Source organism: Rhea americana, unplaced genomic scaffold (assembly GCF_003343005.1).
Source record: "Rhea americana isolate MKP2758 unplaced genomic scaffold, rheAme1 scaffold_45, whole genome shotgun sequence".
NCBI classification, from domain to species: domain Eukaryota; kingdom Metazoa; phylum Chordata; class Aves; order Rheiformes; family Rheidae; genus Rhea; species Rhea americana.
The window spans coordinates 3,183,326-3,202,144 of NW_028186590.1; the positions used below are offsets into that span (position 1 = coordinate 3,183,326).

The 18,819-nt window shown below is 38.4% G+C and overlaps 1 protein-coding gene across 1 annotated transcript in view; it reads left to right on the plus strand.

The window, feature by feature from the left end:
* The window catches only part of CD109 (CD109 molecule), an 87,783-nt gene that overhangs the window by 55,309 nt on the left and 13,655 nt on the right, over window positions 1-18,819 (plus strand). Inside the window, exons 22-29 of the mRNA XM_085316050.1 lie at window positions 1,670-1,814; window positions 3,153-3,329; window positions 8,255-8,336; window positions 9,541-9,769; window positions 10,305-10,470; window positions 11,614-11,804; window positions 14,621-14,776; window positions 14,855-14,920. Of these exons, the coding sequence (XP_085172176.1) occupies window positions 1,670-1,814; window positions 3,153-3,329; window positions 8,255-8,336; window positions 9,541-9,769; window positions 10,305-10,470; window positions 11,614-11,804; window positions 14,621-14,776; window positions 14,855-14,920 (1,212 nt within the window). The remainder of the gene's footprint in view (window positions 1-1,669; window positions 1,815-3,152; window positions 3,330-8,254; window positions 8,337-9,540; window positions 9,770-10,304; window positions 10,471-11,613; window positions 11,805-14,620; window positions 14,777-14,854; window positions 14,921-18,819) is intronic.

Consider the following 18,819-nt stretch of genomic DNA (forward strand, 5'->3'; position numbering starts at 1 on the left):
TCCACAGTTTATCCTGAAGTAGATATTTCAGATCATAAAATCACAGAATGGTTGAGGCTGAAAGTGATCTGTAGAGATGATCCAGTCCAATCCCTCTGCTCAATGCAGGGTCAACTGGAGTAGGTTGCTCAAGACCATATTCATTTGGATTTTGAGTATCTCCAAGGGTGGAGACTCTACAACCTCTCTGAGCAACCTGTTCCAGTGTTGAGACACCTTCACAGTAAAAAAGGTTTTTCTTATTGTTTAAATGGAATTTTCCTTGTTTCAACTCATGCTCATTGYGCATTTCCCTGGGTACCCTGGAGAAGAGTCTGGCTCCACCTTCCCTGCAAGCTCCCATCAGGTATCTATGTAGACTGATGGGATCCCTCCTGAGACTTCTCTTCTCCAGGCTCAGCAGTCCCAGCGCTCTCAGCTCCTCCTCATGGGAGAGAGATGCTCCAATCCCTTYATCATCTTTGTGGCCCTTCCCTGGTTTTCCTCCAGGATATCTGCATCTCTCTTTTACTGGGGAGTCCAACACTGGATACAGCATTCCTGGTGTGACTCTACCAGTTCTCTGCCTAATGCAGCCCAAGATGCTGTTGGCCTTCTTTGCCCCAAGGGCGTATTGCTGGCTCATGGTCAAGTTGTCCTSMAGGAAGGACCCCCAGGTCCTTCTCTGCAAAGCTGTTCTCCGGCTGGYTGCCTTTGCAATCCTGTATTGTTGCATGGGATTATTCTTCCCCAGGGGCAGGCATTTCCCTTTGTGAACTTCATGAGAATCCTGTTTGACCATTTCTCCAAGAAGACAGGAAAAATGAAACATGTTCTTGAGGTGCTGATTTCTCTCCTTTATGAAACAGTCTCATAAATTTCACTCTCCACCCAATAAGGTGAAGGCACAGCAGCCTAGGCCTTTTCTGGCTTGAGGAACTGGCTTTCATCTTCACAGCTCAGTCCAGTTGGATTCTGCAAAGTAGGTGGTTTTCTGTCTATGTTCTGGGAGAATTTAGAGGCATTTTTGAGCCTGCTGGAAAACTGTCCTTTTCTATCATGGCACTATTATGAAACTCAAAACACTGACTCAAAACCACTATCCTGCAAGACTGGGAGCTGTTTTTGGGTGTTGCACACATTACCCTTTCTGTTGAAGTTGCGTCATTGCGCAGAAAAGAATTAAAATTGTTTGGACTAAGGTCTAGGCTGARGGAACAAACTCACTTATTTCCTCTGCTTCAAGGACAGTTTTCTTTTTCAAAGGGATTTTACATGCAAGAAGGAATTAAATCTTTACAGTGATGTACCTAACAAGTCCTCCTTGTGCAACTAGCTTTAGTTAGCAGCCAGCATGAAAGACAGCGCCTTCAGCCTCCTGCACCCCTGCGACATGGAACACATTGGAATCAGAGACWCCCTCATTGACTTTATGAATGTATTTTTTCTCAAGACAATTAAAACACTGTCTTGAGAAGCAAATAGTAGCTGTAGATATTTTTCATAAAACATATATGTGTCAGCTCAGATGGGCCAATAACTCAGCTTCTTCTGTGTTAGCTGCTAGCACAAAACATCCAATAGTGCTTTAGATCCCTCAAAACAGCAAGCAACTGTTTGCATTTTGGAGAATGCCCTAAAAGAAGCAACTGTTGGAGATTACAATAATCCTCTCTGTTTATTTTGATAGGCTGAAGGATTGGAACAGACTTATTCTCAGACACTTCTTTTGGATTTGACTGGGAATAAACCACAAACATTGTCAAAAACTTTGGATTTCACTTTTCCTTCTGATGTAGTAAGCGGTAGTGAGAGAGTGCAGGTTGCTGTTATTGGTAAGGATTGTTTCATCTGTTTCTATTTTTATTATTTGCTGGGAAGCTATGTTGTCTGCTGCTGTATATTTTTGAAGTAAAGTTTGCTGCCTGCTAGACTTCTGTTGAACTCAGTATCTGAGATACGGCATGAAGGTACAGTAGGCCACTACAGCTGCTTTTGAGAGTCTAAGGTGTCTTTATTCCACACAGATGTGGAAGGATTGGTCTCCACTGGCAGTGTGGCATACATGGTATTCTGTTTAAGTAACTGCATTTTCCTCAAATTTAACATTTGTTCATAATGCAGCTGCTGGCAGCTTCTGCATCGCAGTCATAAGTGAATTTTAAAGGATGGAGCAGCTACCAGCTCACCAGCTGTCCCAGTGTCATTTGCTCCTGCTGCCCTGCTTTTTGTTATCACCTTGTTTCAGAGCGGATGCTCCCCCTCCAGAGCGGAGATGGCAGAAAGTTGTATGCCATCAGCTTCCAACTTAAGTCAGCAGCTTAAACTGGTATATCAGGCCATGACTAGACTGCTAAGGTCTGGGCATTCTGTGCTTCTGCTGTCATTTCATAGAAAATAGTAACTTCTGACAAGCAGAGCAGGCAGGTTGGTGTGTGATATCCTGAGCTACCATAATAGGATTTRCCAGAGCTTCTCACATAGCCCATGCAGAAAATTTTTGCTGCATATAGCTATTTATTTATACTTGGAGAACTGCATTAATTTTGATTTTCCTGTTACATTAATGGGTGAATCGCTCATTAATTCAAAATCATTTGTCATCATGCATTGAACTAAACATAGGAAAACTTTGTGGATGAAATGTGTTATTCCTTTGTTTCAGAATCAAGGTTCTCTTGAATATTCTGGTTGTTGACTATTCTTTTTCAGAGTTAAGAGAATATCATATTTTAGTAAGGAAAGTCCTTCATGGTTTTCTAGTGTCCTGYTTAATTCTTCTTGTTTGCAGAATAAAACCTAAAACCTGTTTTAGGACTGACTGTTGCTTTATGACTCCCAGGCTTTAATAACTGTGGGTGAGACAAGAAATGCAGGAAGCTTCTAATACATACAATTATTGAAATATTTTCCTAGAGAGACTATTTTTTGACTTTTTAAAATGCTGGCTGTTTGAAATTATCCTGTTGTTGTAAAGGTCAGAGAAAGTCTGTGGGGAGACTTGTCAGTGGGCAAAGAGCTGATAAGATTAAATTTGCATGCTTAATGTATTTTTCTGTATGATTAGTGGTGTTTAGTRCAAGCATTGTACCATTTTCTCCCAGTTAGATGACATCAGCTTTGATGTATTAGGCATGCGTTTATTTGTACTAAACTTTAATTTTATTTTTCAGGTGATATACTTGGGCCTTCTATCAATGGTTTGGAATCACTGATTAAGATGCCTTACGGCTGCGGTGAACAGAATATGATCAACTTTGCTCCAAATGTTTATGTTTTGCAATACCTGACTAAGACCAGGCAGCTGAGAGAAGATATTAAATCAAAAGCGGTATCATTTATGAGAAAAGGTCTGTATGCTTAAAAGAAAGGTGTTAGATTTTTAAGAACTCATGTTAGTAAAAGATATTTGTGACTTTGCATTTTGTATTTGAAATRTTGTTCTGTTGGTGTCCTGAGAACTGGAAGAAAAGCCCATTTTCCTGTAGCTCTTTCATCTGGGCTGGCAGAATTAAAGAGCAAGCGATTTTATTTCTAAAGGTAAGTTTGTTCAGTAAAAACAAGCATTTTTTATTTAGTTACTTTGCATAGGAAAACTGCATTTTACAAGATAAATCTTAATATATTCCTTGGAGATTGTTCTCTCTTCTTTGATTAAACTGTGTGAACGAACATTTCTGACCTCTGCGTGAAGCACAGAGGTTAAAGGTTAGTCAGTGGACAGRGTGAACCATATTAATTCCATGCTTATATCTGTCTTCAGTGACACCATCCCCATCCTGCCATATCCTTGTAGAACATATGCAGGTGTCTTTGCTCTTGTCACTGCTGTTTGGCCACCCAAGGTTTAGACTTGGTCGGAAGTGAACTCTGTGCTGGAAATTAAGAACTGGAAAATTTTGATTGAAAATTGTTGTATTTTTAAACTAGAAATATTCCAGGGTATCACAAAGCATGCAGAATCTATATCCTGCACTATCCTTCCTTGTGCCTTTGGATCAGATGGTATGTAACTGTCATGAACCGCAGTTGCCACCTGGTAGTCTACATGCCGAATCTGGTTGTAAGATTGCAATGAGATCATCCTCATCTGAGCTACACCCCTACTACTGGACCATTATGCCATTTTCAAATTTTATTTAYTATATGCAAGACTTTGATTTTTTTGACCCTTTTTTTTAAACATGTCAATATTTTCCTTGAAAAAGWTACTGCCCAAAATAACATTCTCTTTCATCAAGCACCCAATTTTTTGTTGAAAGCAGTTAAATGAATTTTTTAAAATCATTCCTACTACACATTTTATTTGAAAAGTAAGAGGGGGAAAAAAGACATTTATTATGTGAACTAAAGTTTATAAGCAATATGCCCTTCTTTGAAAACTGAGTAGTGCTACCAGAAGTTTTCCAGAGATTTATTAAAGTTGTTTTAAAGTGAATCAGAATTGTAGGGTTRAATATCACTTATATTTAAAGCATTGTGTTACTTAACTTGTTTCTGGGATTTTGAATTTAGATACATGTTTTTAACACTGCAATAGTTAAAAGAGTAAATATTGCAAAGTATTTTTAACCATAAGATGAAAAAGAACTGCCACCTAAAAAAAATCGGTGGTATTTGCTTTATTCTTCCAATGATTTCAGTTGTTGCATTGACTTTTTAAAAATGTAATTTTAACATTGAGATTCATATAGAGCACAGCAGTTTGTGCAGAAGGTTGCAAGAAAGCACCCTTGTTTCCAGTCCTAGGAGTGCACGCTTCTGTGAATATCATCATTACATACTGCAGCATTACATACTTACAGTTCCCCAGTAGCTGTTGAATTTGCTGCATCAGCTGTCAGAGGCTTCAACCCAGACAGACCCTCTGTCAGCAGATGCAGCAGGTCTCAGGCTCCAGGGAGTGCTTGGGGCCTCTCCATGAGGCCTGGGCTGACAGTCAGCCCTCCTGCAGAAGGTGGGCTGTTGTTGACCAGTTGTGTCATCAGGTAAAGGAGTTACGGGAGGAAGTCAGTGGGCTGTGTAGCAGCCGTGARGATGAGGAGATAGACAAAGGAGACCATACTGCTCCAGAAGTCCCAGTCCTCCACAGCAGAGGAGTTGCTGGAGGGCTCTGTGCTGAGTGAAACAGCTCATCACTACACTGTAGAAGAAGGCTGGAAACTGGTCACATCTCATGGGAGGAGAAAGGCTCTTACTTCTCCTGAGGACTTGCAATGGAGAAACAAGTTCAGTGCCCTCCAGGCTGAGGAGGAGCTGGACATGGCTTCAAGGGGAGCAGCTGGGCCAACAGACCTTGTGCCTTGGGAATAACSAGAAGAAGCAGCAAGTGTTTGTGGGTGACTTCATGCTGCAGGGGATGGAGGCACCTATCTGCTGACTTGACTTTTTGTCTAGAGAGTTTGCTGCCTGCCAGGGGCTTAAATACGAGATGTTCATCAACAGACTGCCAAAGCTTGTCTATGCATTCGGCTATTACCCTCTGCTGCTCTTCTCTGTAGGCACTAATGATACCAAGGGCAAATTGGAAGCTATCAAACAAGATTTCAGAGCTTTGGGGATGGTAATCAAGGGTCTGGGAGCCCATGTCATTTTCTCCTCAGTCCTGCTGGTGAGGGGAAAGAATGGGAGGAGGAGCAGACAGATTTTCTAAGTCAACAACTAGCTGTGTTGCTGGTGTTGGCAACAAGGTTTTGGTTTCTACAATCATGGAAAATCACTCTGTTTGAAGATCAGCAACTGATGGGAAGGAGTGGAATCCACCTCACTAAATGGGACACGCATGTCTTTACCAACAGGTTGGTCAGCCTAGTTTACCTAGAGCAAAGACGAAGCAAAACAAAAGTTGCTTTTTAAAAGATTCCTGAAGTTGGGAATCTTGAAGTACCATCTTGAAACTGCTTCTTTGGAAATAAAATAGTCCTGGTTGATGTGAAAACTTTGGTGTTTAAACCCTGGCAGGCAATGAGGTTGAACACTATTTTCAGGCTATTTGAAATGTGAGCCCCATTAGTCTTTCACGTTACTGAAGTCCTTTCCATACTGATACACTCTTCTCTTACCCCTCCTCAGCTAGTCATCTGTATGGATGTCTTTTGAGTTTCAGCCAGTCCTCTGGGAATGCTGGTGTACMTATTAATAACAGGATCCTTCTTCTCCTTGCCTTTCTAGTTGTACGTGTTGACATTTGAAGTATCATTTTTCACTTCTGATTGAGTGTCCRTTGGAAGGAGCATGGTGGTGCACACCCTTCAGATCGATTGTTTCAGGATTTCTGCAGACTATCCTGAGTTAGATACACTCATGTTTGAGGATTTTTGTGTGACAGCAATAGAGTTGGCATTAAAAAGAAAGCRGACTGTAAGAAATAACTGAGTGATCATTCAGTTTTCCCTCTGGTTCCACTCATCTTCAGATCTTTCCCAAACTTAGTAAATTCTAAGATATATTTATCTCTGCGTAATGACTGCTCAGCAATCTTTTTTAGTAGGTTGTTGGGCTTARTTCAGTGCTTCTGCATTACCAATGGGGTGGTGGTAATAATCCTTATTTCTGTGTACTGTCTTTTCCGTGARGAAGCAGAAGACCTCAGCTTTCAGGCTTTTTGTAGTCAGATACTTTTGAAACAGTCCATTTGTACATATACATATATTTGTATTGTTCACAGAACATTATTTTGAGGCTAAACTCAAAATGGTGACTTTTGCTTTCTTTCTTGAGAAGCACCACTTGCCTAATTTTTTCTTTTTAACTCCTACTTAACCGTGCTTTGCTTTTCAAGCTCATTAACTGAGACTAGAGATTTCTGCATATGAGAAAGGTTGACCAGTTTTAATGATGTAATTAACCACTGCAGTTATGCTAATAGATTAAAAAACAACTATATGTATGTGGAAGTTGTAATTTCAAACTCTTCTAAAGAGACAGAAATTAAGCTGGATACTGCTGGGATAAGTGTTTGTACAGGTAGCTGCACTGGTATGATGTAGCATACATAACTTTCTATTATAGAGAGACTATGACCAAAAGTTCCTCTTGCATAGTAAGGTCATTTGTGCCTCKGTAAGTAAGGCTGTGATTCATATACCAAGTATCTATACTGAGGGTACTATGTAAACACTTGAGAAATCACGTATCAGTGAATGTGAGGAAAACATTGTAGGAGAACTGTTTTGAGCGCTGGATGGGCCTCAAGGGCCCTATTTCTAAAGATATTCTGACATTAGCTATTATTCATTTCTGTAGGATTTAATGATGTTAATATATTTTTTAAAAAAACCTTGCCTAATACTTTTCCTTCTGCCTAAGTAGTTCAGTACTCTGTATCAGGTGTTAGACTAATGAATATGCTTTCTTWATTAAAATAACCAAAATAACAAAGACAAGAAAAAAATAAGGGAAAAAAGACTAAATATCTCTTCAAATGATAGAAATAAATATCATTACTCTTCTGGGTGCACAAGTGGCAAGCAAAATCAATCAAAATGTAGGGGAAAGAAKGTTTTAGGTGAGACTGCAGTGAGAAGCATATCTTAGGTATTCAACATTACTGAATATCAGTTCTGCACTGAAGTAAACTATTGAGTAAGGATGCTATTAGAGGTTGTGAGCAGATAGTAAGCCCTTGTGGTGCTTTTATTATAGATGTTCAGCAGTCGGGAAAGCACTGCATTTGTTTTAGATACTGAAAAATCTTTGGACACCTTTTAACCAGGTCCCTTTCTGGTAACTCCTTTCAGAACAGCTTCTCCAGTGTGGTTTCTCTGATAGCTAGTCCTTTGATTTGGCAGGTTGCTGAAAGGGGCTATTTTTTTCAGCAGCAATTGTAAGTTTGCTGCATCCTTTGCCTTTTCCGTTGGAAAATATTTCATTTTTTGCTTCTTTCTCCTTCTGTTGCTTGGGAAGATAGGAGATTTCTGCAAGCGTGTGACTTAAGCTCTTGAAAGCAACAACAAAGTATTGAACTGTAGGCTGTTATCTGGTTTGCACTCACTGCTGTGCTGCTGGAGCCACTGAGCTATGTGGGAATGTGTGTCTGTATGCTRCATTGTCGTATCTGGATTTTTTGCAGATAAATCCTTCATGTTACCGCTACTCACTTTTTTGTAGTCTTTTGCAGAGTTTTGTATGTTCCTACACATTCGGAAGATATTTTATGAAATTTGAGCTTAAGTTCTACTRTTCTTCTCAGAATTAGAAATGTCATCTGAAAGCTTCAACTAGAACCCATGTAAGAGGAATGTGTTCACTACCTGTCTCTGCTTTTTCACTTCAGGCTATCAAAGAGAGCTTCTTTTCCAGAGAGATGATGGCTCTTTTAGTGCCTTTGGAAATGAAGATTCCTCTGGGAGCACATGGTAAGTAGTTTTGCCAGATTCACTTTGGAATTCGAGCATTTTAAATATTTTCCCTGAAACTAAAATCTTTGTGAAGCTGGTAAAAATTTCCAGCCATATTAGCCTCTCGACTGTTTTTCATTAGGTCTTTAGGACAACTTTTAAGGTCATTCTATTAGATAACATGCTGTCAAACCCATTATTAGGATGAGACTTTTTAATTTTGTAAAGCATGACTAATGAGTTATTTTAGCCATGGCAATCTTTGAGCGAAATGCTTTAAGATATTGTGCCATTGGAGAGGATAGCTCACCAGTACAGAGAGTACCTAGAATTCCCTTGGAAAAAAAAATGAGTTAAGACTAGTTAGGATTTGGCTGCTTGCTACAATGAAAAGGGTGAAAACTTGTTAACTGCACAAAGCAGAATTGGATTGGGTATTTAAATCACCATTGCAGTAATCCAGAGCTGATGAGTGGTTGAAACACACTTCAGTTTATACTCTGGTGCTACTTATGTGGATTAAAACAGTGCCCAGGAGTTTAAACGTACTTACATATTTCGATATACATTACTGGCTTTAAATAGGACCGTGTCAATTACTGTCACTGATCCAGTCACTACTTCAGTGAGCATCTTTCATTGACCTCAGTGGGATTTGCCTTGGACTCAGTATTAATAGACTGAAAAAAAAGATAATTTATCTATACTATCAATCCTGGTACTTAAATAGTGCAGTGACAGGTTACATGAATATGYGTTTGGCAAAGAAGGGAGTCAAGGCAGAACTTGAGATTATCAATGAATATGRGAACAAGGGTGATGTGGTTATATGGAGAGTGGTGCTAGGTAACAACAGACTCAAAACTGTGTTACTTTGTAAATTGTATTTGTGCCACTTTAGTCATGCAGCAAAAAGCATGAGAACAACATTTGAATAAAGATAAATATTTATGGACAGACTTGGAGCCTACAGTGTGTACTTACTTTTGAAATATTACAACTGAAAATGAATGATCTTTAGGAATAAGGAAATAACTTCTTTTTTTTTTGCAGATTAAGATTAATCTACTTTCTTTTCTGAGTGAGACATGTGTTTTCCTTTGTKCTTAGAAGATGTATGTGTAGAACACTTATGGCATCATTACATTCTTAAATCATGTTAAACAGAGGACACTGTAATATGTTGTTAATTTTTTTGTATTCAATTAACCTTTTCCCCAAGGTTAACAGCTTTTGTATTAAGATGTTTCCTTCAAGCTCGTCCATTCATAGATATCGACCCAAATGTACTCGTGGATACAGCTAATTGGATTGTCCAGCATCAGAAAATAAATGGAGAATTTCAGGAGCCTGGCAAATTGATACAGAGTGACCTTCAAGGAGGCAACAGTAATCCAGTCGCTCTGACAGCTTACATCATGTCATCCCTCCTAGGGTTCCCCGATAAACAGGTATTGGAATTCATGAGTAGCATTTATAGTTACTGGAATACTTCATAAGTTGTCATACTACCTGGCAAACACTTTACAGTTTAAGAAAATAGAGGAACTTTTGAATAGAGCCAAAATTTAACCTGATTTGGTTAAACTTCCCTATACTTTGGTCTATCTACTTTAGACAACAAAGAGTTGTGCTTGGAGGCCCTCCAGTTTTATGTACTTTTGCAAAAGCTAAAAGCAGTTGTTTTTAGCAAAAGCATTGTCATAGCTTTAGTCCAAGAATTTGGAAACCAATTTATGGGGGGAACTGTCCGCAGAGATGCCAAGTTATTCCGACTGGTTTCAGGCAGATTACTCACATTCTTATGAGACAGGGCCAGATCGAACTGTTTGCCTTTGAGGTTCTGTCTGTGACTCTGAAAGACATTTTCAGTATTTCTTGGTTGTTGCTAGAAAACAGTAATATTCTGTTCTGTTTTCTTTTAAATTACACTATTACAATATATATTTACAATATATATGTTCTTCATATGATTTTCATTTACAGCATATTGATGTGATCAAGCGTGCTACAAACTTTCTAGAAGATAAATTAGAGGAAGGCATTTCGGATAATTATACTTTGGCACTTGTGTCATATGCATTGTCATGGGCAAAAAGTACAAAAGCGAAGGAAGCCCTGAGTATATTAAACCAGAGAGCAGAACACCAAGGTATTGCACAACAATCTTACAGAGCTGTATAGATGGATTTTCTTTGATTTTAAAAATAGATATCATACATCATACCTATTTATCAAAATAGAGACAAAGACAATCTTGCTTCTGAATTCAAATGTGTTTTGACATGCTATATTGAATAGGCTAGGAACTTCTGAGAAAACCCTAGCAAGAAGTGTCCATAAATGAGTGACAATTCACAGCAAAAGCTGGGGCTTTCCGTCTTACAGTTTTCCTGATGTGAGTACCATGATGGTATTAGAAAACATTACTTTTCTGGTTTTCCGTGATAATGTGTGTGCTTTTAAAATCAGGCTAGTTAGACAGATGAGGTCARCTCTTCCAAAGGGTTCTCTTAGGTCAGGAAAGTGATGGGGGTAATGAATGGTAATCAGTATCAGAATAGTATCAGAGTGGTATCAGAAGGACTGTACTTTATGTAAGCTTATTCAAAGGTCTATTAGATTTTCTTTAGTGACCCATATTGTGATATTTAACCTCTTTACCTCTTTTGAGTTCAGCACAGCTAAGTTTTGCTCCCTAATTTAGGAAAAAAGAAAAAAACCAAACAGATCACATGGAATATAAGAAGTCCAAATTTTTGGTTACAATATAACCATCCTCTTGAAAAATCTGAAGCAATTTATTTTCTAGCCTCGAACTCAAGCTTTTCCAATGTCCCTCTGCGCTTACTGAATTGGGCTTTTTGGACAGTCACTTTTGGGAAGGGAGGATTCAAACCYCACTAAAGAATGAGCCTAGCATGCAGTCTTGTTGTCTGTATTTTCTTCTCTAGTCCTGGAGAGAAAAGAGTACCCCAGCAAAGAGTTAGCTTTTTCACAAGAGCTTATTTGTATGAGCACTTCAGATGGAAACAAAAGGGTCAATACAAGGTTCGCTGAAGTCAAAGAGAGTCACTATTTGGACTCCAGCTTTCTTTTTATCTAGATTCAGCCACTTGTGAGGAAGGACTTAAGTCAGTCCTTTACTGACAATGCACCTAAACATTAAATTAAGTTTAAAGAAACTTGCTAGATCTCATAGTTAAGCATAAATGAAGAGGTTTCCCTTAAGTTTTTCCTGGAGGTCCAAAGGCTTTAGTCTGTGGATCTGATGTTGTTACTGATTGTTTTTCAGGGGAATTTCGTTTCTGGATAACTCCTGCTTCTGAAATTTCTGATTCATGGCAGCCACGGTCCATTGATATTGAACTTGCAGCGTATGCTCTGCTCTCACAYTTTCATCAAGACAGATTAGCAGAGGGGATCCCTATTATGAAATGGTTAAGTCAACAAAGGAATCACCTTGGAGGGTTTTCATCTACTCAGGTAATATTATGTCTGAAGAGGCTTTGTTATACTTTTCAAATGAGCACTAGATCTTATGAAAAAAAAAATAATTAGAAAGAGCATTTATTTTTACATAAGAAATACTGAGTTTTGTTTTTCTCTAACAGCCCTGGTTAAATGCATGCTTGCATTCTTGCAGGACTGGCATCTTAAACATGGACTAAAATTTATAGTAAGTTGACAGGTATATAATAGTTGAAGAAAGAACTAGAGAGTCATCTTGGTTACTTAAAATATTATAAAGAAAAGAAGATGTAAAAGTAAGACGAAGAGATCCCTGTGGAAAAACAGTTAATCAAATTTTCCAAGCAAGTGCGATAAATATCTGTGCTTATTTTCCTTCCAGTGAGAGAAACGTCTTTCTATTCTTTCCATATGTGGGTCCCTGAACTCCTAAAATGCTATTAGCTGAGATAAGAAAGTGGAGTAGGTTTTGGAGGAACAGCCTACCCTAGTGTCTTTGTTGGCAGTTGGTCTTAACTAAATATGTACTATGTACTATTATTACGTAAACTTTTGATGGGCCATGAAATTTGGAAGATCTTCATTATCTCCAGGAGGTTTCCTTATTATTGAAACCACATCATGTAAGCTGTGCTGGCATCCAAGAAATTTATATAGTGCTTTGGATTTCATTAGTTTAAGCTAACTTTTAAATTAACTGCAAATGCTGGTCACAATAAAATGTCACATCTCATCATACTGCTTGGTACCAAGCTATACAGGCTATTCTTCATTATTTTCAAATGCTGACATTAAACTAAGAGAGCTTAGTTCTATGAAATAAAGTGCAATTTAGGAATCAGCATAGTCTCACTGAGATTATAATATTTTCCTAATTTGTTAATTCTTATTTATTATTTGCAAGGCCTGACTGAAGCACTAATTGGGTTGAAAAGGATTTTCTCTTTATTCTTCAGAAAATGTCTTTACTTGAAAGTTTGAAAATCTGCCAGTGCACCATTTACCTGAAGGGTGAAGTTCATAAATGAATTTAATCCTTTTATTCATCTGTAGTCTAAACTATTTTGATTTCAAAATTACTCCAAATATCTCTGAGGATGCCCTTTTTTTTTTTTTTTTTTTTTTTTTTTTTTTTTTGCATGCTGCATTTTTTTTTTTTTTTTTTAAATTTGGGGAAATGACCACATACTTTTTGTCAAGTTCTAGGATTGCTTTGAGAAAATACTTGGAGTGTTTTCTTGCATGAGTTCATTATATTAGAAACTTTATATGTTGTTAAACAGTAGGGAGAAAAGTAATCAGTGGCATGTGTGATATTTTCTATGCTAGGGTACAGTAACTCATTGCAATTTGTATATCTAGTAGAGTTTCCTATGAGTTTGCAGTCAGAATATTTTACTTTAAAATACTTTCCATGTTTATGCCTCAAATATACATATTTCATATATGTAGGTATACACACATCCAGAAAAATAACACATATATATATGAATGCAGATTTAAATAGTAGGGAAGAACTGCTTATAGATGGGCTTACAGGTGTGGCTTAGGACCGTATTCCGTAACTTTTCATGTTGCATATTTGATATAACATTGTCATGGGCAGCTGTGTTCTTTATGCTTCAGCAATTAACATTCCCAGATGGAAAAACCTTGGATATGCCTTCTGCTATAAAGCATGCCAAAGGGCACATTTATCTTTTCTGTAGGTGGTTCTTGGCCCTCTTGTTTTTCGCCTGTATTTCTGGCAGAGTCATATAAGCCTAAGATGAGGATAAGCCCCAAAGTCATGTTCAACAAGGGCAAGTAGGATTTCTATACATTTTGAACTATGGCTGAATTTAGGGAGATAAATCTAAACTATGAAAAGTGTGACTGTACAGATTTGGAAAAGGCACTTCAAGATATTCCTTGGACTCTGCAGCTTTGGTAAATGCAGTCTTATTTCTGTTATCAGATGATTAAAATTGGATTCTCTGACAAGAACTTATAGCTCTTTAGATCTCTAAGATAGAACAGATCTATAGATCTGAAAGATCACTGTGGTTTCTTTCACTCCAGCGTGAAAGAAGTTTTGAAATTTGGGCTTCCAAGTMAAGATCTTTAGCAGGAACTGACATGCGAATTGGCTGAGTAGGGCAGAATGTTTGTTTTGTCATTGACTTCTGTAAAGGAGTCAGCATCTGTAAGTATGAGAATAAGACTTGTAAGAGCAAATATTGGCCTACTGCTGAAAAGTCTGCCAGTTTCTCCAAATCATTAAATCTTCCTGCAGTCCATTAGCTACATCTATTCTGTCATATCATGGTAAGCATGAGTTGAGAAGATCCCAGCCACACTGGTTCAGTGTACCAGGAACTTTGGTATTGTTGCTGATCATCTGCTGTCGGTGGATTTTAAGAAATCAGTGAAACAGGTCATCTTGGAATGGCACAGGAAAGTGAGCGGTTTCTAATCATTCAGAGCCTGGTTTCTACTCATTTAGAATGAACAGGCAGCGGTATGGCATAGTCACCACGTCATAGCTGATGAACATTTTCTGTCACCTTAGAATCTTGTTACCAGAAATGACCTAAGAATGAGTAAATCACCCCTATATACCAAGCCTGCAAGGCCCATTTCTTCACTATCATGGGTAGAATAAATGGAAAATGAAATACATGAACAAAAAAAAAAAAAATCTTGGGAAGCATTATAGAGAGAGAATTACTTCATTTTTCTAGCTTATTTAAACAAATTCAGCATGAGTGTTTAGACAAACTGTAGCAGGGATTGCCTGTTATCCAGGGCAGAGTTGTATTTAATACAGAAACACTTATTTCTCTCAACAGGACACTGTAGTGGCTCTGCAAGCCTTGAGCCTATTTGCATCTCTTACTACTGCCAGCAAGACCGAAATTGATGTTACTGTAAGAGCACCTACTTTGAACGTTCCAGCAACATTTTCAATCGATACTCAAAACCGTTTTCTACTTCAGACCAAGGAGGTACTGTAGAAAGYGAGTAAAGTCTGCTGCCTGGAAGTATTTTGAACTTACTGTTTAATTCATCTGTCTCTCTTTCAGATTGCCCCTGTGCAGCCAATGACAGTTACAGTTTCAGCAGAGGGAATTGGATTTGCTGTCTTTCAGGTATGCAGTGGAGTTATTCTTTTTAAAGATATGTTCTCTATAAAGAAGATATATTTTAATATGAAGCTTTATGAAACAGATTAATAAGAACAATCCTCTGTAATGCCTTAAATCAATAACAAAGTACTTCACTAATTGAAAAAAAATATGAACTTTTGTGTAAATGTACAGATTTCGTATTCACATGATTGTGTATCTTAAGTGATCCAACCTTTTAAGTACTGTTGGCTGGTTGACAGTTCTGGGGCACTTCAGTGGGTCAGTCATATCAAAACAAGCCCATCCTCCTGGAGAAATGTAATGGCAGGTGCAAGGCAAATACTGCTTGGGATCAGCCAAAGTGTGGGAATRGGAAGACTGAAAGGGTATAGTGATCCCCACTCTGCCAGTCCTGTGTGTCAGTGGTAAAAATTCCAACAACTTTATTTAAGTTTAAACAAATTAGGCTGTGATCAATACATGTTGTGTTTGAAATCAGCAATCAGAAAGCCCTTTTATGCTTTTCAACTTCTAGCTTTCCCCAGTAACAGAGATTATGTCCTGAAAAAAGCCTTCCTTCAAGATTTTCAGCAACACTGAGAAATAGTGTATGAGAAGAAGACARTATTGGATCTGATTTGATATGACCACCAGTGGGTCTCTCTTGTGTTCTGGCCTGTTGATAATAGTGGTTTAGAACCAAACGGATGAAAGAAAAGATACTTGAAAAGCTAGAGCAACAGATAATATGGAAATACTGCTAAACACGAGAGACTAATTTTTGTTTTCCTACAAGTATATAGATAAACTGATAGTTGYTGAGTCCATCAAAAAATTGGTAGAGTTCCTAGTAGATGCCTGCTAGTCATACTAAGTCATGAACTTAAGCTACCTTAATGAACTCAAAGTCTTTAAGCCAGATCAGATTCAGTCTCAAGTTGCTTCTAATCTGACCTTTGCTTCAGTGTTCTTGCACATCTGGAGAACAAAAAAGCACACTGATAGCTTAATAAATACCCTCTTGGACAAGAATCTTTAGAAAGAAACTTTGACATCTGCCTATTAGCAGTGAAGAGCATCTACAGATGCACCTCATTCRTTCAGCACCAGTCTGCAAAACCCACAGTGACATAACGTTACCGTTGTTTATTCATTCCCAGAAGTGTAAATGATATTTACAGCAAAATTCAGATGTTTCAGAGTATATTTTAGTTTCAGACCTCTTGGCCAATACAGCCATGAACACCTCAGTAAGACTGCATTTACACATCTGTCATTTCAAGTGTGTGCGTGTGTGTGTGTGTGTGTGTGTGTGTGTGTGTAATGTAGCAGGGTAGGGTTCCAGAACAGTTAAAACTGCTTAAACTTAATCATTATTGAAAAATACTCCCCGATTTTAAGTCAACTAATTTGTCAGGAGAACAGATCAGAAACTTTTCAGGAAATTGTTTCATGTTGAAAGATGCTGATTTATTGAAGTGAATGATGCTGATTTATTGAGATGATTGCCTTCTGTGGAAGTGTGTTGATTTCAGTTAAACTTCTGCCAACRGGTGAATTTCCTATCCGAATCAGCATGTCTGGTGAAGACCAAGCAACACTTGCACACAGAATAGCCAGTACTTAACTCAGTGTTTAGAGGGCTCCTCAGGGATGTATGGCAGCCTGGTTTAGGTTCCTGGTTTGTTACACAGTTCTAACATGCTACCAGATGACTGGTGTTCAGAAACCAATGCCAGGTTATGTACTTAATTTAAGTCACTATGCTGTTGTGTTTTCTTCTACAGCTTTTAGGCAGAGATGCTGTGACTTCTTTCCAAATATTATAAACACACTGGAGTAGTTTCTCCAAAAACTTTTCTTAGATGGGACCAACTCTTTCCTTTTGCTTCCTTTGGCAGGTCTGCTATCTTAAAGAAAGAGCACTGGTGCCATTTGAATGAGATTTTTCTTTTTCACAGACACAAGCTAGATCTGGGTCTCATTTAATAAATCAGATAGCATATGACATTGCAAGCACATTTCTTCAGCTGGGTTTCATTGTCTTAGACCTGCCAAAGTACAGTGGTGAAATTCAGTGTTCTGGGATTTGACTTTCTGGCTAAATGTAGCATGTCAAAACAGTAATTCATTTAAATATCACAAAACACAAGATTCAGTCCATTAATGGAAAAGCCTTTCCCAACAGAATGGATTCTTAAAAAAATTATTTTTTGTGAAAAGCCTTACTGCCTGTATGTGCAAGTTGGCTGTGTGTTCACTCGCAATCCTGCAGGATCTCATAAAATATATTTTKGACAATGTACCTGCAAGAGCAGATATTTGTTTGTAGTTCTTTGGTCCTGCTGTCAACAAAGTCTCCTAGCTCATCCCTTTATTATGGGAGCAGATACTGTGGATATCTTAAGGCACTGATTCTGCAAGGGGAAGGAGAGCATGGTTATAGGGATAGGGTATATGAAAGGCACCCTCTAGACAAAGGAATGGAAGAAGTCATCTTCTCTAGGTGGCCGGCTGGAAGTCTTGGAAGAAACATCTCTTAACTGGCTGAACCACTGTGGGCTGGGCTTGACAAGTGCCTCAAGAATTTGGCATGGCCTATGTCCTCTGGGACAAAGGAGGGTGCTACTGAAATTGAGGGCTAGCAGTGATGAGAGGGCTGACAGGATCAAGGAGGATGGCTGTGGACAAAGCAGGTTGGTGGGCAAGATCTCTTGGATCTCCTGATTGCGTATAGAAGGCTTTCTGGAGAGAGCTCTATTTCCCACTTTCTCTGCTTCAGGACGGGAATTGTTGGCTGACATCACTCTCCTCTCTGCCGTCCTTTTTCAGAATAGACGCAGTTCATATGTTGGGTGATAGATAAATGAACAGTTCTCAATTGATAGAGGAAAAGAGTGGGCATTTTTTCACTAGACTTAGATAAAGGATTGAGTTAGCGTGACAGTACTGAAAAAGATATATTGTGAAATGGATATATATTTTTCCATTGCAGTTTGAGTGGATATGAACTAGTTCATTTTTTCATCTAATGCTGTTGACTGGATCTGGTACTGTTACAGGCATCTTTTTAATGTAGAAGATTAGCTTTTAAGTTCCTCTTGAGCTTCTTACSAGAACTGGTTGCAATATGACAAGACTGGACCAGTTTTGCCTTCAACTTTGGCAACAACATCTTAAAAAGATTAGGAAGAAATGCAATTGCTTGTTAATTTAATGCTAGTTCCTGTATAACAGCCTTCCTGTCCCCAAGTTAACTGTGTATCAAAGAAGGAAGTTTTAATTAAAATCTTTACATTGTGAAAAAAGATTTCTCCTTTATTGCCATGAGAAATCAGGAAAGGAGAACCTGAAYTTAACAACAGTAACTTATTCCATGAAAATACTATCTGATTGACCTATTTGATCTGTAGTTTCAGATGTGGTACGTTGGCAGTAAATTCTCATTTGTTTGCTTTTTCTGGCAAAAGTTCAAATAGCTTTGTTTTTCTGATGGCAAATTGTGGAGGCACTGCCAGCTTACCTTTACCAGACTTTCTGCAAGYCTTTAATTGGCAGACCTCTAGATTTGCTTGGTACCACCTTCTGCAGCACAATTATGTTGGGTAAGCCCTCACTAGACACCACTGTTGTTCTGAGAGTCTCTACAAAATTGRCTCCATACTCCCATACAGCAAGCTAAATTCAGGAACACTGAGCAGGGTGGTGGGAGTTACGTACCTGCAGATTGAAACACAGGCCACAATTTTCATATTAAGGAGGCAGAGACATGGCAGGAAAAGTGGAATCAGAAATTAAAACACTGTTTGCACTGACTTGCTAGCACGTAACTTGCCCCCCTGCCCCAGCTGTACCTTTAAATTTGAACTGACAGTTTGCCTTTTGCTGCCAGGCACTGTTCTAAAGGGATTGTGATTTTC